This window comes from Tinamus guttatus, unplaced genomic scaffold (genome assembly GCF_059628265.1).
Source record: "Tinamus guttatus ecotype Peru unplaced genomic scaffold, ASM5962826v1 Tinamus_guttatus_pri_ptg000153l, whole genome shotgun sequence".
Classification (NCBI taxonomy): Eukaryota; Metazoa; Chordata; class Aves; order Tinamiformes; family Tinamidae; genus Tinamus; species Tinamus guttatus.
The window spans coordinates 2,278,425-2,295,900 of record NW_028288687.1 but is presented as its reverse complement, the minus strand read 5'-3'; the positions used below and the strand labels follow the sequence as shown (position 1 = coordinate 2,295,900).

At 38.6% G+C, this 17,476-nt stretch overlaps 1 protein-coding gene across 1 annotated transcript; it reads right to left on the bottom strand.

The window, feature by feature from the left end:
• Positions 1–906: 906 nt before the first annotated feature.
• Positions 907–16,001, bottom strand: OMA1 (OMA1 zinc metallopeptidase). The gene is made up of 9 exons (XM_088522427.1): positions 15,965–16,001; positions 14,834–15,360; positions 13,386–13,614; positions 12,055–12,228; positions 11,842–11,949; positions 11,520–11,648; positions 8,033–8,107; positions 6,655–6,804; positions 907–1,439 (listed from the first exon to the last, which is right to left on the bottom strand). The coding sequence occupies exons 2-9, from the start codon at positions 15,337–15,339 to the stop codon at positions 1,218–1,220; spliced, it is 1,593 nt and encodes a 530-aa protein (XP_088378553.1). The 5' UTR covers positions 15,340–15,360; positions 15,965–16,001; the 3' UTR covers positions 907–1,217.
• Between the last annotated feature and the right edge of the window lie 1,475 nt (positions 16,002–17,476).

Below are 17,476 nucleotides of genomic sequence, written 5' to 3'. Positions count from 1 at the left end.
TAAATTTCATTTTAATACAAAGTGATTAACAACAAACAAACAAAAAAAAAAAGGCAGATGAAAAAAAAGGATTGCCTGTTTTTGTTTTTAAATACTCCTGCCTCTTTCTATTTCTTCCTGCAAGACTGACATACAATATTTCCATCAACAGGAATGAAAACAAGGATCTCCCAACCAGTAGCAAATAAAAGGTAAAGTGCTGAAGGGCTGACTGTGCTGGCTGCTCCAGCAGCAGTTCCCATGTTGTGCCTATACATGTCCACTGTAACAGTCACGTCGGAGAGGGGCAGGGTGTTTTGTGCTGCATTTTTTTTTTATGCCCAGAATGAAATGCTGGTTTCCTGAGAAGGCCCCTTTTAGCAGAGGGTACTACAACAGCTAAAACTGTACAAGCAAAAAGGATCTTGTTGCATTTGAACAATATATTTTCACAGTAGCATTTAATTGTATCCAGACTGTTATGGCCAGATCAGCTGCCATCAAAATACACCTGGCCTCTGAGGAGGCACCCTGATCATTTAAAAAGGATTCCACAGTCACCCTTGCCAAGCACTCTAGCTCTACAAACTGTGGTTCTTCTACACCATTTTTAGAAGAAAGACTTTGTTGCAAAATTATTTAACTCCTCTTCTAAACGGAACAGCTTCTTTGAAAAGAAATGTTGAATTAATCTACATTCTAAAATGCTTTAGGAAGAAGAAAAATCCCAGCAGTAAACCTACATAATTAAGTGGGGTGTATTTAGGCCATTGGCTATTTTACTGCATCTCAGCTTAATATTTTCAAGCATTCTAGATGTGGAACAGACAATATGTTCTCCTCATTATTTTTCAAATGAATTTGAACAGATCTAACCCAAATTACAGCAAGATAAACGAGACAAGTGACAAAAACAACTGGCCTCTCTGTTTTAGGCTCTGGCTCATCTGTCCTGTGATCAAGGTGAGCCTGATAAAGCTGAAAATTACACTGTACAACTGGACTGTGTGAGATTATCTTTCCCCTGAGAAGCAATTTATTTTTTAGTAACCCTTGATGAATAATAAGAAATCTTCTACTCCAAGATACTCCTCTGGTGTGGGCAGAGCTTCTTATTGCTTTGAGTGGGAGACCACAAGAAAGAAACATAGAAAATGAATGGCTAGATGTTCTTTATGGTTCAAAGACAAATTTGCCTGAAGAGAGAGACCTTCAGGACAACGAGTTTCACAAAATTATCAAGAGTTTGTAGGTTTAACTGCAAAGGTTACTGGCCTATCTTCCATTTTATGAGTGTGAGGCAAATCCAGTTTTGGTTTTGTAAGATCTTGCTTTGTAGAATTTGGACTTTGTTGATCTTTAGATGATTCCAGCAGACGTTGCATGTTAAGTCTGAAAATGAGGCGAGGATCTGGTCCAGAAAGAGATGGGCAATTGCAGCTCTCTCTTATTTTAAGAGCCTGTGAATACATAGGAAAATAAATCAAGCTCACTTAAAAAAACAAAAACAAAATTTCAGTCAGCTGTTTGACTTCCTAATAAGGTCTACATTTACAACAAAGTTTAGCAAGTACAATATTAAAGTCAATGGAGCTTTTATCTTCAACAATTGTTATCCCTAACAATCTTTCCAGAGAAATCAAGAATTTTGGAGAAGAAAGGTAACATTTAATGTGTTAGAACAATGAAAAAGAAGGAAAGAATTAAGGAATGGAAGAGGATGAATGACAAAATGTTTTGTCAGATATCTATTACAGATATCTGACTCAAGGAGGAGGGAAAAATCACCAGTAACATAATGGACATTTAACTGTTCAGCACAGAAATACTGAGGGTCAATCAATAGGGTAAAGGTTCAGCTGCACAAGTGATCTTATCTCCAAGAAGCATTTGAGCACACAGCTCCCAAGTGTTCTCAGAAAACAACGTTCCTAGAATATCAAAACATACCTAGATTAAGAGATTAGCACTAGGAAATCAAATTTTAATTACTTCCCCTTCCTAAAGAATTAAATCGGCATTATTTCCATTTTACAGCTTAGAGAGTGGAGGCACAGAGGAGTTAATGGATATCTCAGAGTATCAAAATCCCTGAACACATTTTTCTTGCAGTTCTTCCAGCTTTGTATTCTGGTTCACAGATCATCCTGCCTTGCAGGCAATCTGAGAAAGAAATGAATCTCACCGCTCAAAAACATCTTGAAGAAAATGATATAAAACAACGTCCTTCAAAAGAGGTGACTGTTTAAAGTTGATGTTCATTTTAGTGAAATTGAAAATACTCTCACTAGTCCACACAAACAGGCAGCATGCTTTAGAGCTAGAAATGGTGACCAGAGAACTCAGCTTGATGTACTGCTTTCCAAACAGGAGTTGCCCACAGACTTAGTAGTGGTCATGAATTCTCCCACAAAATCCATATAAGCTACCAAAAAAGCAAATTTCTACACATCCCATAGAAAACTATTATTTGCAGGATTTTGGAGGGCTCTACATTTCCACCAAGAATTATTTTGTCAAGACTTGCAAGATGAAACACCAAAACCTGTTGGTTAAATGATACGGCAGAAAAGTAGTCTAAAAATACTCCGATATTTAAAAACTAATGAATGTCGTGGTCACTTCCGTGTAGCGTTAATTGTATCTTAGCCTCAGTTAAAAACATACACCTGTGGGCAGATGACCATCCAGTTCCATTTCTCATCTTTTCATGGGACAGGAATCTTGCATGTCATATTTTGCTCCTTTTTTTTTTGCTGCGTGTTCTTGAACAGAAACAGCGACATTTGTCCTGAGCTGTAGATGGATGCCTGCTGGACAGTCAACTGTTGTCAAAAAGTATTAGGGACTGTTTATTTGCTCTAGATGGATTAAAAAGGAGGAGCAAGGTAACAGTTTTCACAGAGAAAATAAAAGCATAATTTTAATTTGCTTTAAATATGCCAGATTTGGTTACACTTACTTCAATAATATAGAGTCTGTGCAGATAGAGTCACTTGCCTCTTACTCTCCATATGGCAGGAGCCCTACCTATCCAGTACCTCTAATCTTTACCCATCATTTTGAAGGTACTGGGTACTCTTTCACCATGGTCAGTGTGAGTAGCTTACTGCAACGGGTTTTAAAATGGAGGAATAGTACTTCTTAACTCATCTCTTTGTATACGGAGAAGAATCTCCTGTAAACGCCTAGAAAGTAACAGAATTTGAAAGCAACAATAGCTTTTTTTTTTCCCCCTTTTTCTTTTTAAGAAAAAGACATATTCCAGAAACATAACAAGTGTTTTCTTAGCTGCTTATTACTTGAAATATAATGTTTAAATCACTTGGATATGTGAGTCTGGATTAGGCAACTGTCTGACTAAGAATAAAGCCTTCTTTTTTATTATTTTTATAAAGGTGATTGTTTCTGTAGTCATCAAATGTTATCTATACTTCTGAACATGCTTCTGCTTCAGTGACCAATTAATTTCTAAACTGTCATTTATGACAAATCAAGTTTTCCCTTGTTCTGGAACAGAACATAAGCTGCTGCAAGACTGCATTCATGTCAAGCAGCATTACTCAACGCAAAGGGAAATACATAGATTTAGGCTGTATCCTGGAAAGTGCAATGTAATCCTCTTTTAAACTAATTTAGCAATTTTAAATCTCTGACTTCTTTGGCTACATAGTGCCTGGCTTACTTCCATGATTTCACTTATCTAAAATACTGAAGTCACAAAATCAAAAGTCAAAAAGAATACTTCAGAGGTAACACTTTTACCCTGCAGATGTCTTTGTTTTCTTGCTACACAAAGCTGTCCAAGAAGGAATAAGATGCCAATTCCACATATCAACTCATAGGCCATTAAAAAGATGACAGTCTCAGAAGGCAACGCTACATGATTACAATGTGTAGTCATATTTATCTTTACCAGTGAGATGTTGTGATTAAGTAGCCTGTGGTATGAAAGGTTCAGTCCTATTTAGAAGGTGTTCTTCATTAGCTCAGCTGGCTACTGCCATTTCATTTCATGCCAACACCACTGTACTATCATTAAGATGACAGTAACTGACTGAGGAACTCGCATATATTTTTCCTGAAAGTTAAAACAGTCTGACATGGTCAGCCATATGGTACTTTCAAATTCACTAGCAACTTCTAGTTCAGTAATTCAATATTGCTTGAGCAATTTGGTCGTCAGTTTTTAATCTTGACAGTTTGGGCAAGAGGACAAGTAAAAACATTCTTAATGAAACACATGCACATCACTGTTATAAATAAGAACATATCACTGACTGTGTATGCTGAGGAGTGTCACAAATAAAAAAGATGGACAGGACTGAGACAAGGTTAACTAGCTACAGTGAGAACACAGATGCACCTGTTTAATGCTGTTGATTCTCAAGCTAATGTTAAGATTAAAGTACTGCTGTTGGGAATAAAGACCACCTGTCATCTTACAGGTTCAGAAGATCTCAAAGTATAAAATGTGGAAAAAAAAGGTGAAGCAGTTGCTTATCAGTACGATTGCAACCGCCCTCTGCAATGTGCTGGAAGTGGGGACGGGTAAGAGTCATCCGATTGCTTTCGTATAAAACTACTAGTATAGACAAAAACAGGAAAGAAATTTTGAGCTTTCCTCATTTCTCCCTCAACACTGTCACAGACCCAGGCTAACTACATCTCAAATCCTTTCAATATTTCTGAGTGCATCCCAACTTTCAGGCTGCAACTTTTCTCAGCATTCTCTTGTCCCTCAAAACCACAGGATTCTCTTGTCCCCTGACCAAACCAAGGGTTATAGGCTCTTGTTCATTAAATGCAATTACCTCCGCAGGGCTGCTTTATGCTCTGACCTTGCTAATTCTGACAAAAAAAACAAAGGAAAAGTACAAGGATGTAGGTTTTAAGAAATAATAGTAACAACAATGAAAAAACACACACACAAACAAGTTGCAAAATGAATTACAATTAGCAGGGGATGTAGAAAGCAATAGGTTAAGTAAAACACCAGTACAAAAAAATGACAGAAAAAGGGGTAGGTCTACCACTTGATTGAGAAAAAAATATATATATGAAGCTAATATTTCCAATCTTTCACTGCTTCAGCTGACACAGGAAAGAACAGCTGTGACAGTATTTATGAACATGATAGAAAAATGGGTCAGTTTTTTAAAATTCTTATTTTCCCATTTAATAAGTCTTCACATTGACAAGGCTTAATCATTATGTCTCCTCATTAAGGCATGCAACTTCATCACCTGAAGAAAGACCACTTTTTTGTGAACTTGTACAAACTACAAGAGATAAGACAGAAAGAACATGATTGCCAGGTATGTATTTTCTCAGGCCTGACTTAGAATAAGATGGAAATTTTTTCATTGCTGCTTTATAAGCCAGTCAGTAATTCTATAAAAATAAAGATCCTGAAACCTTTATGGTTAATCTCACTATAATCGAGGCTCCACCAGAACTATAATTTTCCAAGCCAGGTGTTCTAATATATATGTTATAAAATGCATCAAATTTTCCTCATGGTCTCATTAAATATCAGAAATTCATTTCTGCAAACTACAGTATTTGTGTAAATTAATCTAATATATTCAGCTTAGGCAGTCTCCAATTTCAAACCCTTAATCTCTATTTTGACTTATGCCACCATTTAGACTATTTGCTGCATTAACTCTCACAGGATTCAGAAAAATCATCTCTCCCCCCTCTGAAATCATTAAAATATCTTTAAAAAGGAAATTGCCAAGTGATTTCAAGAGAGAAAGAAATTTCAAAATACAGTTCAGCCTACTTGAAAACAAGGCTTGGTTGTTCTTAACTCTAACAACTCCCATGTTTAGACAGATTGTTTTCTTTAAAAAACAACAAAAAAAGTGAATTAAGAGTACTCAGCTTGACACAGGTTTCAACTACAAAACTAACATTTGGCTAACAGCAGAATTTTGCTTATGCTTCCAGCAAGTAACACAGCAAATTAAGAGAATCCCCAAGCAGTTATCCACTTGGCATTCCTCTGAGAGGCAATCTGAAAGGAAGAACAGACTGCAGATTGATGGGCAATTGCATGAATTAGCTCCATTTCCTTAGAGTGGGGTAAAATTTGCTCCCTAATGTAATGGAAGAGCTAGAGAGATGTGAAGAAAAAAAAAAAAGAGGAAAAAAAAAAAAAAAAGAGGCTGCAAAATCTACAGAGATCTATCATAGCTAAGGCTATTAAGAAACCTTCTATTGGGGATCTGACATTCTTCTGAGACACTCTTATTCAAGGTATATTCAATCCCATATCAATGAGACAGACAGAAATTGCCAGAGCATCCTCTTTGATAGTCTAGGGCTAGCACCAAAGTAAGAAAAGAGAAGACAGTTTAAGGACACAGCTTAAACTCTGGCTTCTAAAGTGGAAAAAGGATGGATGAGTCTTGTGTCACTGTCGCATCTATATGAGAAAATGATTAAAAAGTAGAAGCATTACACTTTGACCAGAAATCAGAAAAATATCCTAGAATATAATTATGTTTTACTTATGTTGCCCTATTTTAACTCTTAAAAAAAAAAGTTTTAAGAAGGTTAAGAGTTTTCTAACAGAAAAATTCTGTTAAAAAGCAGCTTGTGAGCAAGCATCAGACTAGCTCTGGCAGCCGTTCTGACCCAGAGCCACGGCCCCTCGGCCCCGCTCACCTCTGGGATCAGCCGGTCTAGGTGCTCAGCTCTGTTTTCATGCGAGGGGTGTGTGGAGAGCCACTCCGGTATCTTGGGCTGCCCTTGGATGGTTTCTGCTAATTCCATCTGCTGCCAGAACACACTGCTGGCCCGGACATCCACACAAGCCTGAAAGCAGAGAGGCAATGTATGCAGCATTATGTTTTTAAGGTACTAGAATACATGTGCTAAGGAATGACAACAGACATCTCAGACTGCAGATCTGCAAAACCTCTTCAGATAGTTGACCTTGTATAGGATGAAAAAAGGCTATTCTAAAATACTACAATACGGTAAAAACTCTTCCACATAGACACTGGAACAGTTCCTTCTAACGTCTATGTAATTCCACTGATTGAAGAAAAAAAGAATCAGTTCACTCAAACTTCAATCAGTTCCACAGTTTCCAGCATTTATGCTAGAAATACCATTTATTATCAAAAGAGAAACTAAGGGCAATATTGCTAAAGAGCAATAATGTTTTCCCATGGTTGTGCATGAGAAATGATTCCCAGAGATGTTTGTAAATAGCAAATGCAGTTTCAGTATCAGAATTAAATTCATTTTAAAACCATCCTATAACTTGAAGAAATATCAATAATTCTATTAATAAAATCTTCCTTATGAAATATTAACACTAGAGGGTGCTGCTCTCATAGTTATCTATCTAACATTTTTTTCTAGCTCTACTGCACTTAGCTAGACCTGATAGATTTTATTTATTTATTTAATTGAACTAAAACCCTCATGGATGAAAACGGTGACCAATAAAATGGACTCGGAAAATAGTACCAAGTAGTTTCAGACCAGATTTTACTTTTACTTTAGCAAAGTCATATTACTTCAGTGTTGTATTTGAATTAAAACACCAGAAAAAAAGCTATATGCTTTGTAATTATCATCACAGAAAATATAATTGCAATACATAGAAGTTCTTTATAAAAATAGACATTATAGATCAGAATATTTTAAGTGCACTGATATATATTAAATCATTCCTCCAAAGTGCTTGTAACAGATATTACTTGAATGACAAAAACTATGTGGCTTTTTCTTCTTTATAAATATGTAGCTTTTTCTTCTAATAGTAATACACCATGTAAGAAGGTATCCTCTGCAGTTAATAACGCTCGATCTTATAAATTTCAATTTTGATAAATACAATTTAGCCAGAATGCCTTCCTCTTTCCCTTATGACCTCTTCTATTTTCCTGATATTTCATAAACCTACATTTGTTTTGATTTGGGAGATCCTGAAATGAATGATTTTCCATATGAAGTGTGGAACTCACTTTAATTACAATGGAACTGAAAAATGTCTGGTAAGCTCCTGCTAAAACAAAGCATCTGTAATTACCTTTGCTGCAAACCGAAGTCCCACTTTATCAGCTTCGGCTTCCAATGTCCTGCTGTAGGGTCTGTCAAAAATAAACTGAAAGGAACACATCGAAGTAGTATTTCTTGGTTTGGGGCATATAGAGAGCAAGTAGCATTGTAGCTGTGTTTCTAGTCTTCTTATAAGCTGCAGCATTTATCTATCATACTAATATTGCAATTGGTCAGTATTAATTTTTCTTAATTCAAACTTTAATTCCATTACCCACAATTCACTGATCCTCTATTCAGTGGAAATGAATTAAAATTATATTTTTAAAGCCTCTATCACCAAGTTTCATAGCATTCTCTATGACTTAAAGAGAAAATGCCAACTTTAAATTAGTTAATTCAAAATATTAACAGTAAACATACATTATTGATCAGAGTTTCATTATGCACAAAATAGAAAAATTTCACTTCACACTTACTGACATTGTTTGAAATTTTAATTGTAGCAATTTATATTAAAAAACAATCTAATGGCTTCTTTAAACTTTTATGATGACTTTCTTTAAACCTCTTAGGACTTCCAGATGCATGGCAGAGAGTCCCCACTATCAAACATAATCATAAATATTTCCATGCAGAAATGACCCCTCTTTCATGATTATACCCTCAAGTGGTAAATTACCCTTGAGAAATCCACCTAGAAGATATTAATCTGACCAACTTTTACCCCTTTTTCTGGGGGTTGACATTGTATTCATAGCCACTAAAGGCCATAAGTAATTATTTATTTGACAAAACTGCCTATGTAACACAGTATCCTTTGGCACATATAATTCACATAGTTTTGGACAACCCTGCCCTAGTCTAATAGGTTATAGTAAAGGTTAGTTAGGAGTTGTTAAAACAGCTTACTCTAAGGTGTAAACTCCAGCAGAGACTATAGGGAAAATGTCACAACATTGTGGTTTGGGCTTTGGTTAGGAAAAAACAGTCCCTGAGTGTGAGTATGCAAGTGTAAAGTAGAGAAAAAGCTTTTACCAGCTCTTTATCTGGGCAGAAAATCACGTCATTCTTATCCGTTCCAGGGGAAGAAACAACAAGAACCAAAAAGTTTGAAATGCAAAGCAGGGTCTAGTCCCTTGAGTACACAAAGACATCTATAACTCCTAGTGGCCAGTTGCAGACAAGATACCAGCATAAACAGGCTGTGATGTGACTCCATATAGCAGCAAAAACATAGCATTCCAGATTTGTTGATTTGTGATTAATCATCAACATATTATTAACACACAAGAGAGACTTAAATGCCAGATCTGCAATTGGTGTATGTTTGCTCTTCAGATCTAAGTTTAAAGCTGTACAGAAATTTGAATGATCTGGCAAAACTTGGGCTCTCTTTCACAGTGCATTCTAGGCAATAAAGTCTTGAAATCAGATGCACAGAAGCATCTTGAAGCATCTGATGTACAGCAGTATTCATCTGCTTCTGAGAAACAGAACTTTTAAAGAACTTTTGTGAATGTGCTGGAATGAAAAAACTTGATCTTGAAACCATGATCTAAAATCCCTATTAGAAATTAGATGTAATAGTGAAGAAAGATTTGATTTTCAAGTCACTGGCTGCAACTGTGTATTATGGTAAAGAAGTTCCAGGTAAGCTACAGTCATGAATCATCCATTTCCCTGTGAAATACAAATCTGATGGCGTTAGCTGGAAGATAGAGGAAATAGGAAGCATGGTCTATCCCACTAGTGTGTGGATATCAGTAAAACTCAGTCACATGTTGGGCCATTCCAAGAACAGTTCCTAGGCTCATGTGATTTCCTACAAAGTAACTTCTGCTGCAAAAGCAAAGCTGGTGGGTTTCAATTCAGAATTATATGACTAAAAACTGTCCACTACCATGAGACACCATGAGAGAACTTAGAAGTTTTCTAAGGCAAAGACAAAAACACTCTTTTAGAGAGAAAAGTAGGACTGAAGCAAACGTGCCAAAAGGCCTACCAAGAGTCACTTGGTAGTGACTGAGGCACAGAGGCACTACCATGGATATTAAGGGCAAACTGGGATGTCAGAACATTAAAAAGGAAGATACAGTTGGAGAAAGAAAAAGAGGCGAGGCCTGACAAAGACTGTAGAAAGAAACGCCTTCATGCAAGCATGATAGCCAGATGTCGAATGGCAGAAGCAATTATACGTTGCATTCATAGTTAAGCAACAGAAACAAAACTCTGTATTCAGCACCTTTAGATGGAATGAAGCTTTGCCATTATTTCTTATCACTTCAGCCAGTATTACATGTCCACACATTTCATTTTACTGAAGGCGAGCCTGATAAGAGTTTTAAAACGGGGCATTACCATGTAACAGATCAGAGAAGATCTTTTTGATAGCACAGGACAATGAGCTTAAATCCAGATTCCATTTGCAGTTTAAAGCACAATCCCAAACTATGACACCATTTGCTAAAATATCAGCTGCAGTTAAGCTACAAGAGGAAAAAAAAGTTTTAAAGTAAAGATGCTGACAGGGAGCTAAAACTGATTGTCTAACTTATGAGTAGTCTCAGAATTGACTCACTGAGCTTTTTTCCACCCCCCGCCCCCCCACCAAATTCAGCTCTTCAAAATACCAGCTAGCATTCATCAATGCACTCTATTTAGCTACTTGTATGAACATCCAACTCTTCAGAGACAATTTACATTCAGAATCCAGCAAAAAAAATCATAAAAAGCCAAAGAAACTAAGAAGTTTAATTGCAATGCAGATACGAGTTTTATGATATAAGCAAAAATTCTTTGAAAAGGAAAAAAAAAAAAAAAGAAAAAGATCAAAAACTGTCCAGAAGCAGACAGTAGACTAGACAGCAGAAGAAAGATGGCACCATAAAGATTCTAAACTTTATTGGAATTTATGCTTTTTGAAAGGATTATATTTCAGTAAGGTTTATTATAGTGTAGTTTCTACTTTAAAAGCTCATTTAGATGCTCAACTTTCTTATCTTGGAAATGTTTTATTATTACTAACAATGTATTTAAAAGAGACTCATTCCATATATTCTAGTCGGAAACAAATTAACAGCTATTCAAAACACAAACCTGGCATTTCAACATTTACAGCTTTTAGAAAGGGAACTACAATTTAAAAAGACAATCATCAAATTTGCCTTAGAATCAAAGGACGTGTGCAGTTCAAAACCCAATCATTATTCAAGAAGATCCAAATCTCATCAAAAAGGTAAATGACAACACACACCAACTAAAGCAGAAGTGTATTTATAAAAATGCTTTCCCTTCAGAAAAACACAGTTATGTTTACTTGTAAACTCTCCCTCCTCTTTTTGTCAAAATACACTTAGTGGCACTATCTCCCCAAGAATGAGTGTTTTCCATACAATTAAGGAATAGCCATAAGAAAGAAATATTGAAACACATTAATAATGAATGCCAACATAAAACATTTATGCAAGTCAATATATTCAAGTGCTTTATATGAACTATTCTATAGTCAGTCTTACCTCCTGCAACTTGCCCTGAATCCACTGACCAACAATCGCCAAACTATCACGAGGACAGATGGCCCAAATCATAGTGAGAAAGATGAGGGATAAAAAATCCAAGAAGTGAACCAGACTGGCCTTCTCCGCCTGAAAACAAAACAGTCCAGTTTTCATTCCTTTCCAAGTTTTTTTTTAATATATAGTTCGGAAACTTAATAAAATTGCTCTTTGAAGAGCAGTCAAACAGAAACTCTGCTTGGCAGCAATAGGAGAGGTCTTAATTAGAAGAAGTAAATACAAGTAATTAAAGAATTTTAGAAAAATTTATTTAAATACTTACTGCATGTTCCAGCACAGCATGAGCTATCTCATGTCCCAGAATGAAAGACAACTGGTGAATATCAGAAACTGCATTTAGCAACCCTGTGAAAACAAATACTTGACCATTCTGTAAACAAAAAGGAAAGAAAAAAAGTCACATTTATGTAGAATATATACAAATAAAATGTTATTTCAATATTGCTAATAATTTTTGCATTGGGGTCCAACTTACCGGAAGCACAAAAGCATTTACACCTGGCTCTTCAACCACATGGACAACCCACTTCTGCTCAGAGATCTGTGGGATGTCCTTATTGCTTTCAGATAAGTGACCAACCACTCTTTCCACAACCTGATAGCGTGCATCTGTTTCAGGTAACATTTTATTTTTGAATTCTGCCATCCACTGAAACAAAAGTTCATTGATGAATGGTTGGTGAAACAAAAAATAAATATGTTGTCATACAAAATAAACAGTGACTAACTGTAAAAGTAGTTTGGTAACCAAATACAACTTAGTATAGACCTAAATTAATAGTAAACATTTTTCACACATATGATAATGCAGTTTTCATCCCTTCTACTTCCACAAAAGTACCACAATTCAGAATCACAAGTTAAGGATTTTACCTCAAAAGGAAATACAGAGCACAGATCAAGAATAAGACCTAGCCCCTACATCTTCCTTTCTCTGAAGCATTCCTAATGTATAGTTGGCAGGAAACTGCAATTTGTTGGACTTTTCTATATACGCCTTCTGAAAACATATTTAGTCTTTCTCTACTTATTTTGTAATGCATAATGTGGAAAAATTTATATAAAAGACAATCTATTTATATATCCTTATAATTCTTTCATTCTATTTACTTATCTCACATTCTCTGTAATGCAGTGATGTCTGTGTATGGCTGGATGATAAAGTCTCATTGACGTTAAAACAAAGTTACAGAACTTGCACAAAATTACAGAAATTAAATCAACATATAGCCTAGAAGAAAGCAACTTAACAGAGATTAGCTGATCAAACAAACAAGAAAAAAAAGGAGTAGAACAGAAGGCATTCTGAAAGGTGGGGAGCATTCAACTGAAAGTTGTGACAACTGAAAACAGAGGACCTTAAACAAGACCCAAAGAGCGCTCAACCAATAAATGAAAATGAGGCAGGTGTGAGTATGTACTTACTATGTTTTTACGCTTCTACATGATAGTTGCATTTTTTTGTTATATTACAAAAACTGTGTTAGAAATGTTTACTTGTTTCATTTAATGTGTTCTTTAATGATCATGTGTTCCTGAATTCTGAGAAAGAATTTAGGTACCTAATTGGGACGTTCTGGTCTCCAAGCGACAAATGCAGCAAAATACTGCAAAGTTGTGGTTTCCACTGAGGGATAAAAGAGAATCTAACTGCCAAGAAGTGTGCTAGAGCCTTTACTTTCAAGTTCAAGACTTGTTAAGGACACCACTAGGTTTGTTTGCCCATTTCCATACCTGGACTATATCATTACTAAGAAAAGCAGTAAAGTAGTTTAAGTGCATTTTGAATTTACTTTAAAATCTTACCATCTCATACTCCATCTGTGACAGTTCCCTAAAATGTTCTTTTCCAAAAACCAAGAGTCGAGCACGTCCAGTGATGGGTGTCTCTTCCAAGTGAGTAAAATAAAACACAATAAATAAAATTCCTAGGCTACTGACACTCAGGAGTATCTTCCATTTATTTTTCCTTGCACTTTCCTTGAAGAGTTCTCGTTTGTTAGGAGGAAGTGACTTCCACCACTTTCTTATGCTCCTGTAAATTAAAAACACTGTCAACCTAGGCTGTAATTAAACAGGTGTTTGTTAATGTCTGCCCTTGCTCAATTCCGTACTACATTTGCATCTCATGGGAGAGTAAATGAAAAAAGCTCCTCAGTATCTTGCTCTATCTCTTTTTATCACATGTTAGAATGAGGAGAGAAAAAAAAAAAAAACCTAACACTTCTGATAATAGAAATAAATTTCTTAACATAAACTATCATTTCCATTCCTTTTCCATTCACTTGTAAAACAAATCACTTTTAGCAAAATATTTCTCTAAATTCTAAGTTTTCAGGACTGCAGTTCAGTTTAAATTTGAAAAAAAAAATAAAGTTTTGCTTTAAAGACGTTGCCATTACAACTGGTATGAGATTAGTGAATATTGGCTTATAGTTTCACCTGCTTCCACACAAAGTTATTTTGAGCTCCAAAACTACTCAATTTACCTTCAGATTACATTTGTAATTCTGGTTTTGTAATACACGCAGAACAACAAACAGGAATTTTGTGTCTAATTAAACTGGCCTTGCATACCAGAGTGCCCATGCTTGTGACAAACGCAAGGCTTTACTGCTAAAAATGTGGATTATTCACACACACCAAAAAAAAAAACAACAACAACAACAAAAAAAAAAACAACTAAACATCACTGAGCTCCCTATATCGAGTGACATGGGACCACATGGAATTCACAAGACTGCAAATGTCCTGGGCAGCACATTCCTCCTCTTTCAAAGCACTGTCCACAGTGCTTTGAAAGCACTGTGTGGAGTTGGGAGAGGGCAAGGATATCCAACTCAGGTCAGTCATCTCAGTCCTGATATGTGGGGAAACTGCAACACTAACTGGATATTTTTGTAAGCAGCTAAGTCTGGCTGCTACCCCACAAGATACTGCTGTGCTGTTGAGAATTCAGAATTCCTGAAATTCCAAGGTAATTTTCAAACTTTTCTTCTTAAATTTCAAGCCCTTTCTCAAGGATAAAGGAAACTACCAAAGGTAGTTCTCATAAGCTCAAAGCAATTTTAGCTAGAGATTGGTAAAGGCTGGTTCCATGGAATAAAATAAAATGTACAAGTCAAGCCTCCTGCCCTGCAAAGATTTACACTAAAACTCAAACAGAACACTTCATGCGCACATATTCTCAATCAGCAATAATGAGCATATGCACAAGTCTCTGCACAATGTCTGAGGAGAAGACAGTATTTTACCTGCCAAGAATGATGGCAAATAATTTCTGAGCTGGTTTAATGATAATCCAGAAAAGAGGAGCCGGAGCAGCCTTAAACGATGGTGATATGTGAAAAAACCTGATGACTGGAATGTTCCAAGCAGAAAAACGATTTGGGAGTTGCCCAAGGGAACCGATTTGGAGGAATGGGATCTTCTCCACCAGCGGCTGAGAAGACAGGAAGCAAGATCGTGTAGAACCATGGTGTGCTTTCTTGCATACTTCTGTATTTACAACATCTAGAAGACACCTCTGTCCTTTACCAGTTGAGTTTCCATAGCAGTTAGGGCTTCCAGTCAACTTCCAGTTCCCAGTATTTCTACTCAAATTTAGTCTTTGGCACCTATCTAGTTTACAACTGACTTGACTTGCACATCTTGCATAAAACCCACAGAGATTACTGCACTTGCCCCATTTAGTCAAAGAGGCCAAATGAAAGAAAACACAGTTTCTGCCAGGAAGCCTTAGGCTGCGGATGACATTCATACCCTCTTCCGTTGAGTTACCCTGAAACGAAACAAAAATAGCAAAGACAGATTAAGGAAAACCACCCGATTGGGAAACCATGAAACATCGTTACATCTGAACAGATAACACGTGTCCCTTCAACTACAGTTGCGTTGCACCCCCCCCCAAAAAAAAAAAAAGTCACAGTTACAACTGCATACTGCAGCCAATTTAAGGTAGGAAAAGTAAATCTATTTTACATTTTGTAACTGGAAACTAAATAAAGTGTTCTTTCTTCCCCTTTTCTTCCTCTTTAATCACCAAGGTACTGGAAAGGCAGGGGCCCGTTAGCGAAGGGGCAGCAGCGCCCTCGCGCTCGGCTCCCTGCCACAGCAGCTCCTCACAAACACTCGGGAGCGGCGGGACGTTATTGAGCGCCTTGCTAACGTCTCCCCGCGCCTTCCCGCACACGACAGAGGCGGCACGGCCCGGTCCGGCCCGGTCCGGCCCGGCACGACCCTACAGCCGTTCCCGCCGTTGGCCCCGCGCCGCTGCCCTCGGGAAGCGGCGGCTCCGCCCCGGCGCGCCTTCCCTCCCGCTCCGCACAGGCGGAGCGGCCCCCGCGCCGGGCAGGCCGCACTCCCGCCCCCAAGCACACACGCACCTGACGGCGCGATTATCGCGACAGGGCTGGACGCGGGGAGGCGCGCGGGGGGAAGGCCGGGGGGAAGCGGCGTGCCACGCAGAGGGAGGGCGCGAGGAGCGGCCTGTGCGCGGGCAGCGCCGCCTCCGCCGGGCTCCGCTACTCCCCGCCGCGGAGGGCGGGAGCGGCGCTGGCCCCGGCCCGCCCTGTGGCGGCGGCCTCGCGCTCTCCTGCGTCCCTCCCTCCCTCCCTCCTTCCTTCCTTCCCGCCGCGCTCGTTGCGGGAGGAGGGCGCGAGGCGGCCGGCGCCGCCATTTTGTGGCGGTCGCGCGCGCGGCGTCTCGCCAGGAGTCGCTGAGGCAGCGGCGCCGCCGCTTCCCCTTGCGCAGCCGTGCGCTTGGGTGATGTCTGACTGCTTCATCCTTAGTTCTGCTCCCAGAGCTGCGCTGCAGCCTTAGGCTCCTTCTACCAGCTCTCCTGTCTTCTCAGCTGCCCTGCACTATCCCTGGGCTGTAGCCCAGCCTCACAGCACTCTGATAGTGGGAAGTGAGGGTGGGAGCTGCTGGGAGCACAAGCGGGAAGGGGTGTTTGGTTCCTCCCAGGCTCGGTTGTTAATCAGGGACATAACTCATGGCGAGCCCAGCTGCCCTAACAGTTGCACATGTGCCTAGATGTTGATTGAGCAAGCGAGCTGGCGGGTTGTTTGATGACAGGCAGGTGCCAGGTTATTTGGTGAGAGGGTGCAGCATGAAAGTGCGTGTGGTAATGGCAGGGCAGCCTACGCTCGGGTCAAGCCCGAGGCCCTTGCATGTAAACAAAGGTCCCTTGGTTGGAAAAAATGAGGAAATGCAGGTCTTTGTGGGAAAAGGGAGGAAATTCAGGTCTTTGCCTTTTGCAGTCAGATATACGCTGCATCAAGTGCTGCTCACTGTTTGCTGACCTCTTATTCCCTCCCTTTCTAGTGTAGACATCAAGACAGTTCTTTCCATAGGAGATGGAGCAGTCTGGGAGATGCAGAATAACCATACCTAGGAGCCCAGAAAATTTATATAGCGATAGGTAAAAACTCACTTCACATGTCACAGTTCTCTTTTAAGAGCTGCCCTGCCTCTGTTAACATAAGGGACACAAAGGGTAAGAACTGTCAGTCAGTTACCAAGGCATTAATTTTGGTGACCATGAGCTCCTGCCACAAAAACAGCTGAGCTGCAGCAGCCAAAAGGCGCTCTGTCTAACCTAAGGCCTGTGTGCGTCTCAGCTGTCAAAAAAATAAAGGACTGAGAGGCAAACTCATTTGTGACCGTCTCCTGATGCTTATGTCCTTATTTCTTAGCTTTTGTAGTCATCTGCTTTTCTTGTGCTCTTCATCTAGCATTCTCCATTCCTAAGCAGAGCATGAAAGCTTTCTACCATCTGGCCTGTGGAACAAATTTCATTCTTCCACCTCACTGAGTCTCCATTTTCCTTCAAATCTCAAAGCTGAAAATGGGTTTATTTCTTTGCATATTTCTTTCTTCTATTATTTGTTTCTCTA

Excerpts from the sequence above, each read along its gene's own strand:
- OMA1 (XM_088522427.1), bottom strand. The coding sequence starts at position 15,339 with ATGAATGTCATCCGCAGCCTAAGGCTTCCTGGCAGAAACTGTGTTTTC. Across the intron at positions 11,649-11,841 it reads ATGCTGTGCTGGAACATGCA|GCGGAGAAGGCCAGTCTGGT; the intron begins GTAAGTATTTAA and ends TTTTGTTTTCAG. Across the intron at positions 8,108-11,519 it reads TTCAGGGCAAGTTGCAGGAG|TTTATTTTTGACAGACCCTA; the intron begins GTAAGACTGACT and ends TGTTCCTTTCAG.